Source organism: Vidua macroura, chromosome Z (genome assembly GCF_024509145.1).
Source record: "Vidua macroura isolate BioBank_ID:100142 chromosome Z, ASM2450914v1, whole genome shotgun sequence".
NCBI lineage: Eukaryota > Metazoa > Chordata > Aves > Passeriformes > Viduidae > Vidua > Vidua macroura.
Genome location: NC_071611.1, coordinates 18,048,840 through 18,073,281, shown reverse-complemented (window position 1 = coordinate 18,073,281; position 24,442 = coordinate 18,048,840). Strand labels below are relative to the sequence as shown.

General features: G+C 36.0%; 1 protein-coding gene across 1 annotated transcript in view; it reads right to left on the bottom strand.

The window, feature by feature from the left end:
• Nucleotides 1-24,442, bottom strand: part of BNC2 (basonuclin 2) — a 226,538-nt gene that overhangs the window by 83,164 nt on the left and 118,932 nt on the right. Inside the window, exon 3 of the mRNA XM_054003520.1 lies at nt 11,322-11,557. Within this exon, the coding sequence (XP_053859495.1) occupies nt 11,322-11,557 (236 nt within the window). The remainder of the gene's footprint in view (nt 1-11,321; nt 11,558-24,442) is intronic.

The window sequence follows — 24,442 nt, the reverse complement described above, 5'->3', positions numbered from 1 at the left end:
AAGAAAAGAAAGAAAGAAAGAAAGAAAGAAAGAAAGAAAGAAAGAAAGAAAGAAAGAAAGAAAGAAAGAAAGAAAGAAAAGAAAGAAAAGAAAGAAGCAATCAACCTGGACCAAAGAAGTTAAGATCTTTAGGGATGCTTTAGGGAGGCTCTAGACATCATGGGACATGCCAAAACTGATTTGAAGACCTCAAGATGAGAATCTGCTTTATTTGTTTGTCTCCATTTATATAACATGCCATAAACAATCCACAGCTTGGTTTTGAGAGATGTAATACATGTCTCTGAAGAAATAGATGGAGTATACGCCAGTGAAAACAATTAACAATAAAGAAAGAATCTTTAGAAGTCTAGAAATTTTAATTGATTTATATTTTCTTGTACAGTTCTTACAACCTGCTACTCATTGCTTCTCAAGAAAACAGCAGTGTGTACAGGAAAAGAATTGTTATGTGACCTCAGCTGACTACATACATTCCTAAGACCCCAGTTCAGAAAAACATACAAAGCATATGCTTATGTTAAATATGTGAATATAAGATTTTTGAAGTCAAGGGTACTAATTGTATAAAGTTAGATAGGTTCTTGTGTATCTTTCTGACTGTATCTGAGCAGTCCTCTGAGTAATATTAAGTTTGGCCCCCTCTGGCTTTGTATCTCTACAATAAGCTGAGAATTCTTTTGGTTTGCAACTTTCTAACTTCTTTCATCCCTTTAGTTTCTTTGGTGCCTCAAGAGATGCGCTACTTTTTCTTCAGTGTCTCTCTCTACTACCTGGCCACATCCACAAAGCATTCAGAGACTTCATAGATTTTGAGGACTTTCCATATCTTGAACTAATCTCAAAATAGTTATAAAACACATTTTATACAAGTCCTGATCATTTGAACAGCTAGACAAAGTCAAAGAAAGAAAGAAGCAGTAGCTGCTGAAATTCTAATAAAATTATATTGTATGAACTGAAGGTAAACACCGTGCTGAAGTAAAATGGGTACCTTAGTAAAGAACTTACAGAGTGCTACTGCACAAAGCAGACTGGCGGTGGGGGAAGGCCTTACAGACACACACCTAAAGACTGATGTAACTAATCCTGGAAATTCGTACTGTTTCTGAAGTTATTATTCAGGCATGGGAGTATATGTGTAATTTAATTCTGAATTGTCAGGTTGAGGGACTTCTTAAGCACCTCAAACTGGATTGACATTAAAATTCTTCAAATGTGCTTCAAAGCCTATAAAATTTTCCATTGCCCTGGTACTTCTCTCGTGCTCCAAACAAATCTCAACACTGATACAATAATCAGTTCTATGCTAAGGTATTATATTTTCATTAACTATTTCATCCTGCAGGTTAATATTCACCAAAAAAACCCAAGAAACAAAGAAACTAAAAAAATTTTGGCTCATCCTGTACAATCAATTTGCTAGCCATATGTGGCTGGGGGAACACAGGCTTCTCATGCCACAGCCCCCAAATGAAGACTGGAAATTACTAGGTCTGAGACTGTATGAACATCATAATTGGCTGCTATTCTATCTCTGGACAACCGCACAGCTGCTGGTCAGTTGTCCCAGAACAGCTTCTTACATTCTATAACATCCAGGTTCTCTGCAGCCTCACAACAAATACAATACTGTGAGCAATCTACTACAGACCTTATTAATTCCTCCCTCTTTTTGTACCAAGAAACGTATCTCTGCCTCCAGCTGTGGCAGAAAATTAATGTCATGGGTCTTATATCCATTACCTCACAACCCTTTGAGCCTACAAATGAGAGAGAAGAGCTCTGTTTTGCATCCTATGGTACTGTTTGAAATGCTCCTATGAAGAGGAAACTATTTCCCACATGGAAAGCAAACAAATTTGTACTAGTTAAATTCTTTCACCTCAAATTTAGTTTTATTTTTTGAAATCCTTTCTAAAAGAAATGGGTTGGACAAAAGCATTTCTGTGGATCACAACATTACATACTCAGCATGAACCAAGCAAGTTTTTCCAGGCATTGCCCTAGCTACTTCTAAATAGTCTGAGAGCTTTTAATGGAAAGCTGGGGGCAACATAAGCTACATTAAAAGCAACCTGATGAGTGGCCTTGTTTCTTCTATTCCTGTTTGTCAGCACCATATATCAACTTGGACACAACTTAAGGAAACCCAAAATCTAGAATGCATGGATAAAATGTAATTATCTTAATCTACAACCATATCTACATCACTACTCAAGCTATAGAGAAACAAACAAATCCAGCAAGCTGACATATACTGGGCCAGCAGTTTCAAAAATCTACTTGTCCTACAAATTACTTCCTTCTGTGCAGACAACTGCCAGTCAGTAACAGAGGTTTCCACACCCTTTTTCCACACCCTTTCCAGAAGATGGAATGCAAGACTTCAGGGTGCATTTCTGGCAAGATTCATAATGAAGAATCCACCAAGACTGGATAGAAAAAGACATACTTTACCCTATTATAAAAGATAAAAATGAACAGAACGAATGAAACAGAATCTTTCTTTCCTATTTGATAAAAATATTATTAAAAAAAATATTTACTGAAATTACTCTTCTGGTGATGATGATATTTTAGAATTTGACTAAAGAATAATCATAATTACATATTCTATTTCATGAGAGGATCTCAAAGTACTTCATAAACATTAATTAACAACATCCAAGTATAAACTGGGATGATCAGAACATTTTGTTAAAGCTGTGGGGAGGAGAAAAAAAATCAATCTGAAGCACAAAGAACTTGTGCAGCAAGTTAATATATTAGAGCCAGTAGAATAATACACATTTCCTGGATTCAAGCTAAATAATTTTGAATATTTAGAACATGGTGCAAAATGACAGGCGAATCAGAGAAGATGTTTCGGCACAGAAAAGAAAACTAAATTTCTTAATTAAAATATGGGAGTTCATCTTCACTAGAAGTACCTTGATAAAGGTACATGTACCTTGATAAGTAAATGTACCTTGATAGGTAAAAGGGGGTTGTCTGTCTACATTCAGTGCTGTCCTCTTACTGCCTAGAAGGCAACAGTAAGTGTTCATGACATTTACCCCTCCTAATAAGAGTCACTCACACTTCACTGTTACTCCTTGTTATTGCTCAGGACAGGCACTAGCACCTCATTGAAAGATCAGTGCTGCAAGGGAAAAAAGTCCCCGTGAGATCCCTTGGACTTCAAGAAAAACAGTAAATCAACTGACGCTGGACAGATGACAAGTTTGATTCTCTGTGGCCCTTCTTGATTCCTAAATGTCTGTGGACCTGAATTTCCTAAGTGCCTGAAGTCAGGGCTGACACACAGACAATCAAAACCACATCTAAACTCAAAGCAAGCGGTTTCTAAACTGGAAAAAAAGTCTTAAATCCATTTAAGTGTCATGGTCTGGACTCCATACTCTCTGATTGAGATAATCTCCATTGATGTGTAGCTGAATGGTCAATATCACAATCTTATCACCTCCAGGACCATGATTTGAATTCAGCCCAAGGCTCTTTGCAAAGAGAGTAGCTTAAAGTTCTAATCTCTGAGCTGCTTTTTGTGAGAAGAATTATGTTAATTGCTCAGATTCTTGGTACAACCCACTCCCTCCATAGGCACACACATATTTCCCTTCAATCAATAGCTTTATGCTCTTTTGTTTTCTTTATTTTGTAACAGGTCACTGTATTTCCCACAAGAAAACTGAGGTGAACAGTAATCCCAAGATCCTGTCCTCAACTCAGTGGTCATATTTGTTTGACATAGTGCAGGATATGTTCTGGTAGAGGCTTCAACATGGCATTGTCAACAAGAAAAGTGATTTTCCAGGCTACAAGGAAAGCCTTTCTCTTCCCTCCCTTCATCCATGGAGAATCAATCTCAAACCCAGATATTTTTGTCAAGGACACACACAGTCACAATCTATTAAAAATATATATATACAATTTATAGATTGTGAAAGTACATGTATATATACATATATATACACATATATACACATATACATATATATACACATAATATAATATTAAATATATACATATATACATATATACATAAATATACATAAGTATACATATATATGCACACACACACACATGCACACACACATATATATACACACACTCACACATATTTAAAGGAAAAGGATCTGTGATCATAAACGGTTAATAGAAATTCAACCACATTCTGAAGCAAGAAAGCTGGAAATAGTTTCCCCTTGGCTTACCTGCCAAGATCCAAGTTCAGGGCTCTGTTTCTTCTGAAATGCTTGATGGCATCACTCACACCTAAAACAGCCTAGGGAATGAACTATTCCTCCCACCTCCTCCATTCTTCACTCTGCTTTGGGTGTTTGTGATTTCATCAACTATCACAAGAGAGATGCAGGATCATGAACTCAAGCCTTGGCAGGTGAAGAGATTTTCAGCTCAATTTTAAAAAACAAGCACACATGGTCCTGGCACACGCCTGACAGACCTTCAGCAACAGACATTTCCATGCTCTGCAGTCTATTAGCTGTGCGAAAAGTATATCAGTAGGATCACAGCTAGTAGGATCACCCCTAGTACTGTAAACAGTCAGTACACATTCCAGATAGAACAAACACACTTACACAAAAGTATCTCTCTCTCTTTCTCCCATTTTTTTTTTTGACTGACAGCCATAAATGTCTTCCATTAAATGGTCACCTTTACATTTCTGAGCAATGTGAAGCACCATGGCTATAAAGGCTAACTATTTCATAGTGGTTATTAGGAGCTAGCATGATGTATACTGCTGTTGATCACCAGGGGTTATACAGCCCTCTGCCTCATTACCCTTGCAAGAAGCAAGACACAGAGCAGCAATAGCACAGCTTGGGTTTTTTTATAAAAAAGGCATGCTACTCATAGAGGCATGGAAACACCAAGTGATTGCGTCTTTAAAAGGCATGGAAATCCACCAGTGGCCACAGCTAAAAGAGTGTAAAGTATTAATCAAGGTATTCGCAAATAAACCAATGAGGAAGCAATGCCAATAAAACAGATACAAAACCTTCACAAACAAATTTTCTTTTTTTATTATTCATATGTACAACTGTCAATTAATATTTGCTGGATTGCAACAGTCAATTTTTTCTTTTTTTCATCATTTAGTTGCCTATTTCTCTTAATTTCCTTTAACAAATAATATAGCATACCAACATTTTAATGGTGTTCTTGTTGTGAGAGACAAAAATAGTAAAATCACCCAACAGTACTTGGGAAAAAAAACCTGACAGAAACTTTGCGTGACTCATGATTATAGATAGCAGACTACATTGAACTGAAAGTATGATATCATCACTACAGCAACCTGACTGTAGTCCATGTCTACATTGCAAAAGCTCATACCAGAGCTTCTTTTTATTTGTTTTCTTTCTAATGTTCTTTATGTTTAAGCGTTGGAGTATAACTTTGACAAGCTGTTAAACGAAATAGTCCTTGTGCTTGGGTCCTACAGCAAAAGTTCAAAGATCTTAAAAGGCAAATTATTTCAGACAGAAAAGCTAAGACTCTATAAAGTCTCTAAAAGAGGTTAGAGAACAACAGAACCCATCCTTTTCTGAAATCCTCCACAGACAAGCCAATGGTGGGCAATATTTAAGTTTAAGAACCGTAAAGCAATTTCTATCTGTGCATATGGTTAATATTTAGAAGATGAAGTGCTAAGGGATTACTTTAAGAAAGAAAAGAAAATAAATTAGAAATTATATTACTAAAGATGCTCAAGTTTCTTTCTTCAGCCTCTACCCAAATATCTTCATTTAATCTGGATGTAAAAATGGTATGCATGAACAAACTAGTGGTGGAAAACTAGTACAGAAACCAAATTACCTATACTATTAAAAAAAACCAATGTTTTACAAAAATTTGAGAAACTGTCAAATATAACTGACTATATTAGTTATATATATGCTGATACATATATATCAATATATGTGAGCATGTAGTTTGAATATGCATATAGATGATTTTTCTTTTAAAATCTCAGAACTGAATTAGTTAAACACTGCTATGTATTTAATAATTTCAATGAGTTTGTTTTAGCTAATGGGATTTTGGTTTTTTGAAAAAATGTCTTAAACTGTCTCCACCTCCCCACTCTTTGCCCTGAACCATGTATACCTTCTGGGAGTATACCTTCTTAGTTGACTTTTTGCTTAACAGTTGCTTTACGTCTACAGAACAAGCACAACAAAGGAAGACTAGACCAATTTTCCCAAAGTAGAAAATTATATTTAATAATTTTGAATTTCATCATTTTTCAGCATTGATTTTGCTATAGATAAGACCTTCATGTAGGATTAGTGATTCTCCATGCAATGTCCAGTATACAAACTTTTGTGAGTGAGTCTCCTTTTGGACCTATAAAATATACCCACAGTCTTCCAGCTGGCTTTAGTTTTGACTTTGTTCCGTGTTTTTTATTTTTAAAAATTTCTCATAGCTGTGAGCGGCACCAGAGAGTCTGGCAGCTAAGACACTGCCTATGAGCTACTGACTAATCTACTTTTTTCAAGGGCATTATGGTAAGAATGGGACCCCCAGGTCTAGACCATTTTTGCTAATTCTGCCAATGTTCTGTTGTGTGCCTCTGCTTCCTTCTTTGTACTGTAAAGACAATATGTATTTTCGTCTTTTATACTAAGAGAGTACAACTATTTGACCACAAAACAGTTGAAAAAGTGTTAAGCTGTTACTCAGAACACTGAATTATTATTTGCACTGAGTCAGTTTATGGCCTCTAAGTTGTAATCACATATCCTGTCTTCTGCAGCTAGACCAGTGTAAAAGCTGAATGCCCCAGCTGTTCACTGCTAGTGGCATAATTGCTCTCTAGCCCTTTCCTCTCAGAATAATGAGCGCTAACTTCCACATGTTTAGAAGAAGGATTTTTCTAACCTGGTTTGTTTAAAGAGAATCTGGCTAGGGAGCAATTACACATGTAGCTACACTAGCAAATGGATGGGGTAACGTGTTCTCCCCAGTGATCTCCGGTGGATCATACAACAGCTGGCAAACTTACCTATTCTCCCAGCTTAGCTGGAATTAAAGCAGGGTTGGAGACTCGAAGTTGAGCTGTTCTTTACAAAAAAAGTAACATCATTCAAATCAATAGAGCGACTAGTCACATACATCTCATTGAGTATCATGTGCAGTATCTGACCCAAAATACCCACTGTTTTTGACAAAAATAATTTTTTTGTCATGTAAAACACATGGGAAGTTAGATGTTCTCAAAAGGTTAGGCTCACTAACCACATACAGGTTAATACCAAATGCAGTAAATTTGTTCATTGAAGTAGAAAAAACAAGCCTAAAATCTGAAGCACTCTGAATTCCTATGGAGCAAACACAATCCAAAATGTTCCTCTATGCCATCAAGTTTTTTTGAGGATCAGTTCTAAAGATGACAGAACAGCTGCTCTGCTAAAACATTAATCCTGTGACAGTCTGATGAGATTGGTGACTAAATTATCACTAACACTTCATTGATAGGCATCTATTCACTAGAAACTTGATTTATTGCACAGAGGTCAAAGAATCTTGCCAGATGTTAATGCCTTTCAGCCATTCTGGCAATATTGTGACTGTGCCCAAATGTGAAAGGCAGTGTTATCAAATTACCTCTGTGGCTTCAGGGTTCCTTGACTTCCTGTGCTCTATCAATGCATCTACTGAATGAAGGCATAACTACTGCATTATTCCCTGCCCATTGATTTTTAATTTGCTATTTGGAAACATTATTAGTCAAAATGAAGGTATTACAAATAATCCTACCGACTGTGCAGCATTAATAAACAACTGTTTTTCTCTTGTTTTTCCAGTGGAGAAAACCATGAGCCTTTTCTTGACAGTTACAAGGAAAAAGTTGTGAGGTTTGCAGGGGGCTTGTTCATTGGGTTGGTTGTTGGGGTTTTTTTGGTTGGTTGGTTGGTTGGTTGGTTGGATGGTTGGTTGGTTGGTTGGTTGGTTGGTTGGATGGTTGGTTGGTTGGTTGGTTGGTTGGTTGGTTGGTTGGTTGGTTGTGGAAATCATCTGACAATAGTAATTGATTTTGAGTGGATACATCTACCCTACCCCTCAAAATGCCTCCATTTAGAGAAAATGTTAAAATATTTTAACATTTTCATCATGCTGAGGCAACATTCAGCACAGGTGGATGTCAGACCATCCCAAAGCATAAAACTCAACTTTTGTGCCAGCTTTACAAGTCTCTTGCATGGTGGTTAATTAATGAACACTGGAACTCAAACCTGGATAAAGTATTCTGGAATCTGTTACAAACATCACCTTTTTCTATTCTGTTACTTCTCTTAGTCCTTGCTACTAAGCTTCCTGTTTTTCCTCCCCTGAGGAAAAAACAGGAGAACAGTGTTATATATGAATCTGTAAAATTACAAGTGTAAAATATTATTTTTACTAGTATGCTTCTCTAACTACACTACTGTAGTAAACCTTTTCCTACGGATATATATTTCTGCATTTGATGTACAATCAGTATGTATGAATGTATGGTAAATTTACTAGAATTGACTGCAATTAGGTGATAACTTAGGTGGGTTTGGACAGACAAGTTACAAAGAACTATAATTCCTGACTGAGAGTCAGATGCTCCTCAGTTCCCTGCATGATAGCCTATCAACAGTCCTATAGTTCATGATACTCTCGATGATTTGTTTTGGTACTTGATATTTTTGATACTCCTGTATAGTGCTTACAACATTTTATTCAGAGTTTTCTCTGAAAAAGCTAGGTCTGAAAGCCTCAAACAAGTCTTTGAAAAGTTTCAGTCTATAATGATAAGCTTCATGGAACAACGCCTTTTGCCCAAAGGAGACATTACCTGTATGCACTTTTATTGTGCTAGTGTTACTACACATTTCCTTTCAAATTTCCCTGTATAGCCCTTTTCTCCTTTATAACAGATACTTTCAATAGAGCTATTTTTAAAGAAGACATTTTTATTATCATCGATTTAATTAATTTTTCCAATGTTTCTCTGCAAGTATGTTTTACAAAGAATTTTCCCTTTCTGCCATATACTGAGTTTTCTAGCTTTAATGGAAAAAAAATGTACTTTTTGCCTAGAGATCCTGTGGAGATATTCAAAAGCTATCTGGACATGGTCCTGGACAAACAGTTCTAGGTTGCTCTGCTTGGAAAGAATGTTTGAACAAGATGACCTCCCTTCTAACCTTGAGCAGTGTGTGATTCTTTGAAATTAGACAGCTAAATTAACAGGGATGCTCGACTACACACCTATCATAGGTGTTCATTCACTCATTAAGAAAATCCACAGTTGAGTGCTAATGAAGTCAATATGTGGCAAGTCTCTAACAGCTGCCCTAAACTTTCCCTGATAATTGTTCTCATTTAAATGACATAATATTCAATATACTGTTGTTGAATATAGTAATGGCGAAATTCATGCCTTGGGGGCTACAATGTAACTGAGTTTTAGCTGGATAAACTGAACTGTGACCTAATGGGGTATTACAGGCCTTTACACCTCTCAGATTCATAGGTCACAGTCTCAGTCTGTATAAACATCTATGTAAATATATTACAAGCCATTCTTGCAAATATTGAGATCATTCGAAAAGATATTTAAAACAAAATCAATATGAGCATGATTCAACAGCCTTTAAAACAAGAAAATTACTGATTTCAGTCAGTCTTCTTGTCTATAAGAAACAAAGAACTACATTCTATGATTGGAATATATTACCCCTAATTATTAATCACATTTAGTAATGAGCAGATTTCTAATATTGTATCTTAAAAATTATGTATTTTTTACATTAATTCCTTTACAAATCAAATTTCTTCAGCCCTCCAGATCAGTAGCAGTCAGAATCCAGGAATGTAAAATATGATGCAATATGCACATTATCCCAGAACATATCTCTGTAGATATCTCTCATGTATCCATCTTAATTATATATAATATATAAAATGTATAAATACTTAACCATACATTTATATCATACAAACATCATAGATATCTGCTGTATAAATATGATGGATATATGCTTATATGTTAATTTTAGATCAGTAATGGAAAAAATGCATTGTGTTCTATTTGAATAGGTGTAACACTTAGCATTTACAAAATAGATGCCTTAGAGAACCCTGAAACAATTAAAGAGCTCTATTCTATATATGCCCTAACAAGAATAAAAAGATTTCATTATTAAAGTGTAAACCTTTTTAGTTCTCTTTCTCTAGGGCTGTTTTAAAATTCAGTACATTTTTCTATGAAAATCCAAAATATAGAGCATTTAAGAAAATATTTGCAAGCACAGAAGGTGAAGTTTTCCACAGAATCCACATACAACTAATTTACTTTGTCCACATGAAGTACAGAAACCGGAAGACGAATTAAGAAATAGAGACAGAATTTCTCAGAGCAGGTATGAATCCTGTATTTTCAATTAAGTTCTAAGCATGCTATCATTGCCTACAAAGTAAAGCAATAAATCAGCAACTAAAATTTTCGAAGTTTTTTAGGCATGTCCTCTTCAATAACTGGATGCATTCTAGATGATAAAGAGCTCCTACAAAGTCAATAGCAATTAAGAGAATTCAGAAGTATGTAGTATCAGGTTATTAATCAGAAATAGTCCTACAGAATGTAAAAATTTACTTTGGCATTTAATAGATTATGAAATTTTTCAGATAAGCAGCTATACATATATTTATGACCATACCCATAAAACAAGCTGTCCATTTTTCTGTCAAACGTATTTTTCTTTTGATTGTTTATTTCAACTAATACGCACACAACACTTTATTTAAAGCTATATTTCAAAAATGGCCTTACAAAAAGGATTTTCCTGTTTATTCATAAGGATACTTTCCAATATAGTCATGATCACAAACCCATTGCATCTATAAATTTTTAGGTATCTTCCTAAAGAAGGAAAGAAAAGATGACAGAGCTTCTGACTTGCATCTTAGTCTCCCAAGTCAAACAGTAGCCCTTGAAAACTTGCCAGCTGTCTTTGATGGCCAGATCATGCTTGCAGGTAGCTAACCTCAGTATTTACAGTATTTAAGGCATTTCCTACTATAAACATAAGCACGTACAAATAAATACTATGGTATGAAGGCACCTGTATTTTTTTAGCTTAGGAAAAATTGAATATTTTATTTTGCCAGCACCATCATTAGGCTTCAACATGCCAGACTAAATTCACTTCATATCCTTCTACATCTTTGGGCTCACCATCACTACATCCATACATCAACAACAAAAAAATCAATTTACTGGGTTTGAAAACATGCTTTGCTTTATTTCCTACCTGAAGAATGTAGCCTCGAACATAGTCTCGCAGTGTCCAGCCTAAGCCATGTAGAATATGCAACACCTCCTCTTGCTTCAGTACACTAAAGAGTCGGTCAAGCAGTATCTTCAGTCTCACAGGCACAGCCTGAGTACCGTACAGCATCAGACTGCTGATGTCAAACACAACATTGGACTGCACAATCTCCACTTGGGTTGGGTGGTAGAGGTGCTGAGTACTAAGTTTGTCCAAGGCTGAAAGAAAAGGGGTCAAGTATAAGGAAAGAGCAAAGAAATTACAAGAAAGCAATTCCAAAGAGTCATCTATATACATCACATTTGGCAGATACACTTATTTTCTATAGAAATATCACCTGGATGATTCATAGAAACATAGAGTCACAGAACAGTTTGTGTTGGAAGGGACCTTTCAAGATCAGCTAGTCCACTTCCTTGCCATGGGCAGGGACTCTTCAAGTAGATCAGGTTGCTCAAAGCCTCATCCCACCTGGTCTTGAATATCTTCATGGATGGGGCATCTACAGCCTCATTGGGCAACTACTTCAATGCCTCAACATTTTTGGAAAAGTCTCCTTTATATCTATTCCAAATCTACTCTCCTCTTTCCAGCTTAAAGCCATTATCTCTTGTCAAATCACTACACGCCCTTGCCAAAAGTCTCTTCCCAGCCTTTTGGTAAGCCTCCTTTCAGTACTGAGGTCAATAAGGTCACCAAGGAGCCTTGCCCAAGCTTCTTTTCAACTTTTTCTCTGGCTGATTCCAACATTTCCAGCCTTTCCTCAAAGGACAGGGTCTCTGTCCCTTTGATCATCTTGGTGGTCTCCTCTGGACTTGCTCCAACAGGTGCATGTCTTTCCCTTGCTGAGAACCTCAGACTACTACTAGTAGTAGTCTACTACTACTCCAGGTAGAGGACTACTACTCCAGGTGGCATTTCACCAGAGGGGAGCAGAGAGGCAGGATCATCTACCACAACCTGCTGGCAATGCTGCTTTTGCTGCAGCCCAGGGTATGGTCAGCTTTCTGGGCTGCAGGTGCACACTGTGATGTTCATATTTTCACCCACTAAAGTTCCCCAGGTCCTTCTCTGAAGTGCTACTCTCAAGGAGTTAATCGCTCAGTGTGGGCTTGAGCTTGTGATTGCTCTGACCCAGATACAGCACCTTAACCTTGTTGAACCTCATGAGGGTGACATGGGTCCACTGCCTCAAGCTTGTCCAGGTCCTCCTGTATGGCATCCTGTCCTTTTGGTGTGTCAACTGCACTACTCAGTTTGGTGTCATCTGCAAATTTGGTGATGGCCTCACTATGTCATTGATGAAGATATTAAACAGTACTGGTCCCAGTACAGATGCCAGTCATCAATAAGGGATCCTTTTTCACAGATGCAGTCCAAAACAGCCCTAGTTTCCAAAGGCCACAAGTAATTTTAATTGCTATGGCAAAAGGCTTCTCAGGTGAGACTCAGAAACTAAAATACTCATGGCTCAAGAGAAATTTATGATTCACTAATGACCAAAACTGAAGTAATGCCAAATTGAGTGGGACTGCTAAAGATTTGATACCTAACCTCTAGAGGAAAAAAATAAAACAGATACTCCCTTAACTACAGTCTCTTAAACATGTTAAAACTAAGGCTCCTGATTCACCAAAAATTTGATCATTAATTCACTGCTACTAGAGCTGGCTAGTTCTTTTCACCTGGCTTTACAAATTCCATGTTATTCACTGTGATTTGAACAATTTAGCGATACGGGAAACTTGCAGGATGAAGGTAATTCTTATCCCCCTGTGAAGTTAAAAAAGATGGAATTGCACATGACATCATGCATTCTATGATGTATCAATGTTAAAATTTAATTTTATTTCTACTTTATGAACTATGTTGCAGCACCTAAACAAGCTTCTCTTCTTTTTTAAACAAAATTTCTGAGCATTTAAAATAATCTTATAGGGACTTCTCCTGCACTTGGTTTCTTCTTGTCTTATGGTCACTAGAGAGTTCATGTACTGTTGATAAATTGCTTTCTTACATCCAGAGCGCAAAGGCCCTTATCATTTACTTGCTGGCTTCATTCAACACGTTTACTCCAAGGACTACATTGTCAAAGAATTCCAGTTTCTTCATACTTCATTTCTTGCAACTGAATTGTCTGATCTTTCCTATTCTAGTGGCTAAGTCAACTTTGAATAAATAGCTTTAAATATTAATTTAACATTCAAACGAGATAAGAAATTGGCAAGCCTAGGGACTTCAGTCCTACGTCTCTCCACAGGACATTTATACTGCAGAACATGAAGAGCAGGATTTTTTCTTCCAAAAGCTCTTCTTCCAAAGTACACACCTATACAGGCTTCATGATGTGGGACTAATTTTTTCACAAGGTCTAATGAATGAGATTTGATTGAAGCTTAAACAGGTTAAATACTGTCCTGCTTTCCCCCCCTCCCCCACCTCCCATTTTATGTATGATCTTTTTCTAAGATGGTTATTTTCCTACTACCATAATAGATGTGTCATGAAAGTTCTTGGCTAAAGAAGCCAAGAAAATTGATATTTTTATTCTGCAGGTTGAGCAGTATGTGTGGTGATATGTATATATGTGTACCTGAGGGACTGATCAACCATTTAGAAGGAGTAAAATAGGATGTTATTTTTTCCAATACTAGCATGTCTCACAGTAGGAATGGTGTAAATAATATTAGTTTCAAATAGATACTCTGTAAGAACACCTTCTAACAGACTATTGAAATTATTGAGCAGATCTGAATCACCCTGAGCTTTTCAACTTCAGTCTTACAGAATGAGAATAGGGTCTAAAGATATTAACTGCCTTCTCCAAGTTTATGCAAATTTAGACCAGAACCAAGACATGAATGGATATTTTCTGAACGCTTTTTAATGACTGAATGCTTTTTAATGACTGAATCATACTGTATTTCTAATATATCTTAATATTTGTTTTTGTTTCTCTCTTCTTAACAGCAAATATCATGCCTGCAATGAGGAAAAACAAGTTCTTCCATTTAAAGAAGACTTGTCATGCTGAGGATGTTAAGATCATTATTCTACTGTGGTCTAAGTGAGAATGACTATAAGACATCTTTATCTAAGGATTGTTGGATGGATGACAGATCTAATAGCTTTTAATTTCTCTAACAATAAGATTACAAAACTCTGTGGACATCACCTTCATGTAAGGTGACCATTCTGAGGATAATAGCTTTGGAAAGTTTGAGGTGGAATGGAAGAGGGGAAAAACAACTAAAATATTTTCTAAATAACTAACTACACTCTTTGACCAGCTGATAGAAATTTTTGCAGTCTAACTTGTACTATTCCATTCAACTGCAATATTCATTTTTAGCAGCATTATCTAAAGACATCTGCTTCTCAACACACACACACACACACACACACACACACACACAAATACTAATTAGCATGATATTGGAACAACATTCCAAGCGACAATAATATTATCTCCAATTTTGATTTGGCCTTATTATGTGTATTACATAATAAACAAGTAGTGAATTTTATCCTTTTCAAGTACAACTCAGGATATGCAGTGAAATATGGAACTTATAACACAACAAAACATACATTATCACATGGGTACATAAGAACATTTGCAAGCTAAAGACAAACCTCCTGCTACATGAAAATAAAAATGTTGTAAATTAAACTAAAGGAAACACAGCTGTGTTCATATTGGAAATAACAGTACTGTAAAATTCTGAAATTCTTTCTGAAAATTAACTACTGATACCCCTTCAAATTGTCAGAAGAATGAAAATTCTTACTCTAATTTGTAATTTATAAAAACTTTTGTGTTTCTTTCAAAGATTGCTAAGGATGTAGTTGACAGAGAGAATTTTTGTAGTATATCTCATTTCTCTTCTGATAACCTTAGTGAACTAATGCCAGTGTTCTAGGTGGATTCAAGAGGACATATATGTTGATAGACACTTTTTCAGGTAAGAGGTAAAGAAGGACTTTTCTTGGTTTTCTATAAAGAAAGGAGTATTAGGTTTAGCCTTCTTGACAAATTTCTGATTCTTGTCAAATCTCTGTGTAAATAGTTGTATTCTGCTGTCCTGAATTGCCCACATAATTTCATGTGGATAATGCATTCTTCATCACTTTCTGGTCTAAACTATTGGCTTAATTTATACAGGCTAGTGAACAATGAACTGTTTTACAGATAAATACATTCAACAGTATCTGTAGGAGTTTATGATTTCATAAGCACTAAGAAGGTTTCAAGATTAAATATACTACAGAAAAGAATGTGCTTTATCATAACTGAAAATGACATAAACAGATGTGCCTTTATTAAGAAGTTATCAGTGTCTGAATATCACAAAGCACACATTAGAAATCCCTTCCTGGTGCAGCATGAGGTATTACTGACACTTTGTACAGTTCCAGTGGAATCAAAAGTTCACTTATGCATGTTTGAGACATTTTAGTTGTAACCTGCACAATCTTTTCCAAAATCATGACTATGATGGGATCAGTTATCTACTCAAACTAAGAAAGGTACCTTTAATTGTTAGTACTTAATTGTTAGTACTACCCTGACAGTCAGTCTGATATTCTTTAATTCAGCATACATGAAAAAGTGTTTCCTGATACAGAAAGAAGAGGTCTAACTAATCTTAAAATTACATACTTGCTGAGTAATCAACATTTTCATGGGGTGGCCTAACCCCAGTGTTTTACTCTGACAACACTCAGTCAAGTAACATTTTTGTGGTGAATTCCCAATTTCAAGTACTTGTTTCAGAAATTTAAACTGTTAAAAAGCAGGACGGAGGACAGCAAGGATTGTGTAGAGGACATTAAAGAAGATTGCCTTCAACAATGAAAAATTACTAACTGGATAATTAGTACAGGAATTAGGAACTTTTCAATATTGTTTTTCCAACTCTGAAGTATCAAGTATGCACGGTAATAAAATAATAAAATGAAAACATTTTAACTGGAAGGGACCAAAAATTACCATCTAATCCAACTACCTGAGCACTCCAGGGCTGATCATCAGTTAAACCATATTGAGGGGATTGTCCAAATGCCTCTGGAACAGGGAGTGGCTTGGAGTATTGACCACCTCTTTAGGAAGTCTGTGGTTTGATCACTCCTCCCATTAAAGTGTTTCCTAATGTCAAGCCTGAACCTCCTCCTGTTGGCTTATTCACTCTTTAGCTTCTTGAATAGAACACAAAATCCCTCAGATTTTAGAGAGATTCCGCTCAGTATAATCTGAAATGTCAAAAGAACTTTGAAATTGTTTCAATGTCAATCTTCATATTACAGCTTGCAGTATTCTTATTATGTAACAATTCAGGGAAAAAAAAAAAAAAAGCTTTGGACATCTTTGCAATACATCAATGAAGAAACTTTTATTTTCCATTTGTAGGGAACATTTTTTTGGGTTTGTTTGGTTTATTTTTTTTTTTTTTTAAGGAGGGGAAATGTACCTTACTTATATTTTACTGGAGTTTTGAGACTGTGTAATTCAAATGAATTTAAGTACAAAGGATACATTAAAATAAGTCATAACTTCTTCTTCAATTTATCAAAAGACAGAAAACAAAGAAGAGATTTTAAATTTCATCTATACTGTGTCCAGTTCACAGGCTCAGCTCTGCAAATTTACTCATTGCCCTTAGACCCCTTCCTTCCCAAAATGCAGTGAAAAAGGTCAACCAAATTAAAATCCATGCCTCTGAGCAGACTCCATTTTTTTGCTAAGTAAAAAAAATACAAATATGCAGTGGTGAATTTTGTACTTTAGAGGTCTGATATTATTTTTTTTTGAACAGCTACAATAAAAGCATTACATTTTGCCTTTACTAAATAGAAAAGAATTTTAAATATCCTAGTTTTAATGCAATTGGAGTTGTAAATACACTTACCTCTTGCTAATTTACTGATCCTAGATAAGTATTTTATTAACCTGAGAGGGATGAAAAGGTCTAGTGAAAGGTCTTGGCTGATTTGCCTGGCTGTGTATCTCAGAACACCACAGATAAGAGTCTATGGGTTGCAATAGGGCATTATGGATCTCATTCCATTTCATTTTTAGTTTTGAGCTCTCCCAACATATCCACTCTGGATTTTCTGGCATACTCTCTAGCCAGTTTCCCAACTTGCCAAAAGGGAATGCTGTTGGAGCATACAAACACATACAAATGAGGATACAAAATGTTACAACCATCATCTTATTTCTAGATTACCGGATTTGTTCAAGAACAGGAAGATGAAAAAAAAAAAAAGTAGTCTGTGTCTAGACAATAACAAAGATCTTGGCAGACATTTAAAAAATCTAAATAACTGGGCCACTTTTTGCAGCAAAAGAAACTAAAATTAAAAGACATATGAAATATGTAATACCAATATAAAATTATTCCACAATATTGTTGCAACAATAGTATGTTGAGTGTGGTAAAACAGATATAGTATTATTAATGGCAATGTTGAACACTGTAGTTTACTCTTGATTTTAGTGGTAAACATAAACAGCATCACATTTTCAGAGTTCAAGATTTTCTTTTTCGTCAATCACATAAAAAAAAAAGCAACAAATCCTTAGTAATGACTAAAATGCTGTAGGGACCACTTATTACAACCATAAGAGGTGGTCTAAAGTAGCCTCCCTCAGTAGGTAGATTTAATGCCACCTCCAACATGGTGTAATGTGGTGCATTTTGAAGGCAGAAAAAATTGCTCCTCAAAAATATCATAGTTAGAAAGTGACTAAGGATAAAAATTTTCAGCATCTATTGAAAAACTCAAATATTTCCATGGTGTATGAAATTATCCCGTTCACTCCTGGAGCAAGAGAGTGGGGGACATGAACACTTATATGAGTGCATGAACATCCTGAATCCTGAGTATAAATTCCAGCTACAGCATAGCATCCTTTGGTAATCTCTTTTTCACCTCTTTTTGCATCGCTTTCATAATTTATTCCATATAGATGATACACGTTCACTAAGACAAAAATCATGGAAGGAAAGTATGTAAAGAAATTCTGATTCATAGGAAAAATAATTTTTTGGGTAATGCCTTTTATTGTATTTAAAAACTAATAATGGAAACCATTTCCCAAACATAGTGTGTGTCTGACAGAGGGACACATATGTGATCTGCTAATTTACAGTTTGCATGTACAGATGTTCACACTTAGTAAACAGCTTCTTAATAGCATTTTAAAATTAAACATGTGTTGATAATAGGTGTTCCAAACCCAAACAACACAGCAACTAAACTGATATATGTTTTCATGCCTCACCATGCCTCATGCTCTAACAAAACCCCCCCAGCACTTCAGTTGCATGTACACAAAATAAATGTTATTAAAAAAAGACTGAGTGAAAACTTTCATTAATTTTTCTGTCTATGATCTGATTCCAAGTTAAAATATCTAGAATGCTACTAGGTTTATGTGCCCGAAAGCAGAACCACAGTTTGTTCACAGACGTTGCTTGCTGTCTGCAATTCTTTTATCCCTTTACAAAACTTTGAACCCCATCCAGCTTTGACACACTACCTCTACAGTTAATAACTATCAAGTTTCCCCTTGTCTCCTGTCTACTTTTCTTTGAGGCAATTGCGCACTCAGCACCCCGAGATAATAACACACATCTATAAGATAAAAGCAATGGCATTAATGTAATTGTCTGCCTTTCTTTCTTTAGCCTAATCTTTTTTTTTTTCTTCAGTTTTGACTGCCTCTGTGACACCTGTTTTTGTCTCCTCTGATCCTACGACAGGTTTTCCGCTGACGAGGTTTTTGCCTGACAGAGATTCTGCCAGACAAGAACATAATAAAATATGAAGAACTGCTTGTCAGAGTTTCTGCCAATGCTCACATGAAATGGTGGGGGGGGGGGGGGGGGGGCACAAAAAAAGAGAATCCTGACTCTTTTTTTTAAAGGGGCCCTATGGTAGTTGCTTTTGGCCTGTCAGGAAAACAGCCTCCCTGGCCAATTCCTGCAAGCCAAACAGGTGTCTTCCTCTATGTTTTCTTTCTGTAGAAAAACATTTTTCTTTGAAAATAGACGACATGATTACAAAGGGAAAAAGAAAAAAAAAAAAAAAAAAGGGGACAAAAAAGAGCCCCAAATGCTTTCTCCCAGAAATTCACGTTAGATCTAAGTTTATGTAGTGGTACCTCAAAAGCATGTCTTTGATCCAGAATTTGCCATCTAAATTAATAATAAAAAGAAAATGGTAGGGTTTTTCCCCCCTTCTTTTTCACAACTAATATGTTCAAAGAACATGCTATAAAGGACCTTCATCCCAAGTTCTCAGAAAAATATCTGGGTTACAAGTTTCCTGCATAGGCATGCTGCAGGAATGAAGACACCTAACTACTGGGACCAGGGTAAAGAAGATGAGATAGAGCCACTTGTGTGGGTTTTGGACTTTGTAGTACTCAGTATGTGTGTTGGTGCCTACACAAAAGAAGACTTCAGCTGATTAGTCTGATGATTAGTGATGGAGAAACATATATAGATCAATCATGTGAGCATTCCAACACACAGCTGCTTTTGTGTGTCTTGGTATCAGCTGTCTTGTCTGCTGAAGACAGCAGCTATGGATCATGGTGCCACAGTCCTCAGTGCACCAATTTTGCCTCCCAGCCTGGATTCCAAATCCAGGGGTTCAGAGCCCCTACAAAAGCTCAGGCCTGGACTTTTGTGCCCCTCCTAAACTACATTGTAGGTGCATCTGGCTGTAGTCCTGTCTTCTAGATTACCCTCAGAATCATGTTACAGCCTGGTCTTCTATCCCACCTTTGGCCCCCACTTCTTTTGTTCCTGATTGAAGCCTGTGGATGGACCCTTGACCTGACTATATTCCTTTGCCATGCCTGAGATTGCCAATGTATACAGTTACCAGCTTCTCATTCAGTCTGCCATGGTCAGACTTTAAGGAATTGCACTCATGGTGCAGGCACGGCCAGTGTTCTTATGGCCTGTGACTACTGGCTCAGAACATTTGGTTCGACAGTCCACTTTTGCTGCTCCTTGACACATAGATTAATGATGTCATTGTTGAAACCTACAATCTATAATAGAAGACGCTAAATAATCTCTTTCTATTACTTTCATCAGTCATTCAACTTTGAACTTTCCAGTCTCTTGTCTCCAAAGCTAAATGTCCCCTTCTTACCAACCACTAACACCTTCTTAAAACTATTCTGTCCCTTAATTATGGTAAGTGGGGTTTAATATGTATCTTAATCATTGTAACATCATTTGGTTGACATATTATACACAGTAAGACATAAGCACATTTGGGAGTCATGAACTTTGGTCTGGATTTGGAGGATTTTCATCATAACCCTAATGCACTTCAATTCCATTAAATGTGATTCACAGTTTTACAGAAATTCTAAGTGAGAAGGGATTTCTACATGTTGTCTGGTGCAGTCTTCTAATGAAAGCAGGGCCTTAGATTAGTTGGTTCTGCCTAGATATGTCTTTTATATTTAAAGCCAATGGTGGTGGTGGGGGGGAAATTCCACCTCTTCTCAGGCAACCTATTCTATCTTATATGCAGCCTTGAAAAATGTAATGAAAATGCACTGCCCACCTGTTAATATCATTCTGTTTGAATCATGTCATAGACATATTTCACAACCATATTTCACCACCAAGACTATGGTGGTGTTTCAGTTTAGGGTGTAACTCTGGTCCAAGTGTATGAAATGCTCTCCCAGATGTGCTAAACCACCTCAGTTTTTCCAGGAAAACCTGCTGTCTTAAGGTTGCTAACAGCTGAAGGTATCCAGACCCTGGGAAGACTGGTTCATAAAGCTACTTCTACCATTCAATACATCAGTCTTACCCATTCCAATTCATGTACTTTGCCATTTCACAAAGCTCCTGTTATATATACTTCAGAAAAATTGACTGTAATCAATTAGAATAGAATTAGAAAAGTCTCTGAGACTCACACTTTACAATTCTTGTATTATCTATTCTCTTTCTAAAATCTAGATAGAAATGGGATAATTGAGTAACACTATTGCCTAATTATTAACACTATTACTAAATTAATCTGGGGCAAATGTCCTCATAATGCTATAGGTCAAAATGAAATTCCTTCTAGTAGGTAAAAAAAGCTTTTTCCTTTCAATTTCACATTTGCAAAAGAGAAAGCTGAGGTAAAGTTACCCATGGTATTATAATTTAAACATCTGAAAGCAGTATGAATTTTTTATTCTTTATTCTAACCTCATAAGGTTAAAATGTGATTTAGTCAAATCACATTTTAGCCTTATGAAGCTATATGGAATGAAGTAGTAGGGTTTGTTTCATTTAGAGCTGTTTCAATTTGTGTTCTGCTTAACCTAGTGAACTCTAGTTAATTAGGATGTTCCTATAAACAATTAAGCTTCTTGTAGGATCGTTAAGAAGATATAAAAAATTTATGATGTAATAAACCGTAATAAAATGATAAAGTGGTTAGCACATCACAGCAATTGATGTGCAGCAGCATAGGTGTTGAATGAGACAAGTAAGAAGGTACATCACCTAAACATCCTGGAGTGGCTGCATGTTGCAAAAGTCCACCACTGCTTCCCCACTCTGTTGGTGATTTGAACTCCCATGTCTCACAGAATTTATCCCACTCATTTGGGAATCAAACAGCAATCACCAGACAGACACTCTTTTGCTCCCATCTGAAGCTTCGCCATGCAGCAAACTTGTTATCATCACACTTAAGGGGCTCAAGATCATGGATTTCACTGACTACCTTTCCAAAAGACAGCCTCTACTGCACCTGGAAAGAAGAATTCCAGGTGCTAATTTAACATCATTGTTTGTATAGCCTTTGTTCCATCTTACACACAGCAAGTCCATTTTTTTCCTTAAGTAGAAAGGGTAAGACATCATCGCATGAGACATCTCCTAGAATTTTGTCCCATGGTACTGGGTGTTACTAAATGAGAATAAGCCTTCTCTGTAAGATGCAAATTCAATGACGATAGGCACCCAAATAAGAATACCTTGCGCTTTTGAAATACTTTTAGTCTAAATATCTGTGGGCATTTTATGGTTTATCAAAGGCAATCATAATTTTATAAAGTGTATTTGCCTCTAATTTATACTACACTGCAATACTTAATGCAAAAATTACTTTGAAATTGAGAACAGCTTAGCGCTTATTCTTTTCTACTATGACAAATAAAGGTTGCACAATAAGTTTGAGTACATAGTGGTGAGTGTCACTAAAAAGAATAATGATATTTCTGCAGAAGGTTTGGGAAGAAAATATATTAAAAATTTAGAATAAATTGATTTAAGGCTAATCTTTAATTTAAGGCTGACATCACTGCTTGCATCTATGTGTGGAATTGATTTGCAAATTATTTTCAAGAGTACAAGGTATTTTTCTTAAATGAACTTTGTTGTTGGATTGAGAGTTGCCAATTAGTATCTGATTCAATTTAAAAGATTTCAGAAAACAAATGTTCACAATGAGAAAATATTTCACTTTTAGTTGTGAATATAGAGCCAACCCAGCAGCAACAGGCACTGTGCTTCAGAATGGGTCATGGCTTGTTTACTGCTTAGCAGACACTCACTCAGTCCTTAGCTGAATGCTTAATTCCTGGTCAGCTAAAATCTCACCTGACCATGTCCAAAGGACATTGGCTTATTCAAACCTAGGAATGTAAGCCAGTGAAGTTGGGTAGAAGTGGAAAGGTCTAACTTCTTCCTGGCTGAGTTAAGATGTCCTGGCAGAGAAGACAAGAAAAAAGATTTTAAACTGAACAGATTCCCAGGGTAATGCAAGGAGGTGCAAGTATGAGCATATGTGGGGTAGAGCCTGTGCTTTACCCCTTGGGAAAACATTACTTGACACCAGAGGGTGTCAAATTTGCATGCGCATTAAACTCTTGACCATATGGTTATGCAAGTATCAGCTAAATACAAGGATGAAAAAGGAAGGCTTGTTATTTGTTCTTAGGGCATCAAAGCATTATTTCTTTTCTGTCACTTCTGTCTCATAAACTTTTGAAACAATATTATTTCTCTTGGATGCCCTAATATCTGGATTTGGTTTCACTTCATCTTGATTAGCACTAAGGGTGATACCATAGTAACACAAAGCAAACACTACATCACATCTTTCCCATCAATGTGACAGGCTTTAAAACCAGATAATGGGTCAGAGTGCCCACAAGATAACAGAATGTATTTTCTCTGTGCTGCATTGGCTACTTTGGAAAATCCTGCTGAAGGGAAGCATAAAGGAATTGCATAGGCAGAAGAATACTTTAGAAAGTATTTACCAGTAATGAAGGTTAATCTTGTAAGGTTCCTGAAAGCAAACTCAGTAATGAAAAATATGCCTCCACCTTCAGGGTCAGAAGAAAGTTATAACAGATGGATTAAAATGATCTTGTCAGTAAAAGACAGGAAAATCCAGACTACATCTAAAATAGTTTTACTTTAAAAGTCATGAAAAGCTAGCTTTCATTATCAATGAGCTTCAGAGAATTACTTTTCTAAAAATCTAAACATAATTTTTTTTTATTTTTAAAAAATCTAAAAGTAACTTTTCTAATAATCTAAAAAATATTTTCTCAAGTGATTTAAAATAATTTCAAATAATTAAACAAATTTTATAGAAGGAAGCAACTGTATTTGATATTATAAATTGTGACAATTTTTTATATCCTACCAGAGGATGCAGATATAACTGAAGTATTTTACTAGACAACTATAATTACATTTCTCTCTTTATTTTCTTTTTTTTTCCCTTTTTAAAAATTTACTCTCTGCTTAAAAATCTCCATTTTAAATAAAGAACAACATAGCAGTTCTGCCAGCTTTTAGAGAGACTCTAAGATCAGTGACATGTTTTCATTTTGTTTTATTTTGTTAGAGACAATCTTTGACTTTGCAAACCTGGATTTCTTTTAATTAATACCTTTGGACTGAGACAAATAGAGGAATTCAGATGAATTTTATTTCAACATAGGACTCATTCCCAACGCATTCCTATGCAGCTCACATTTAAATTCTAAACTTCTTCCTAGATCAAGACCTTTCAGAAACTTCAGGTTAAGGGAGAGATGTGATTTC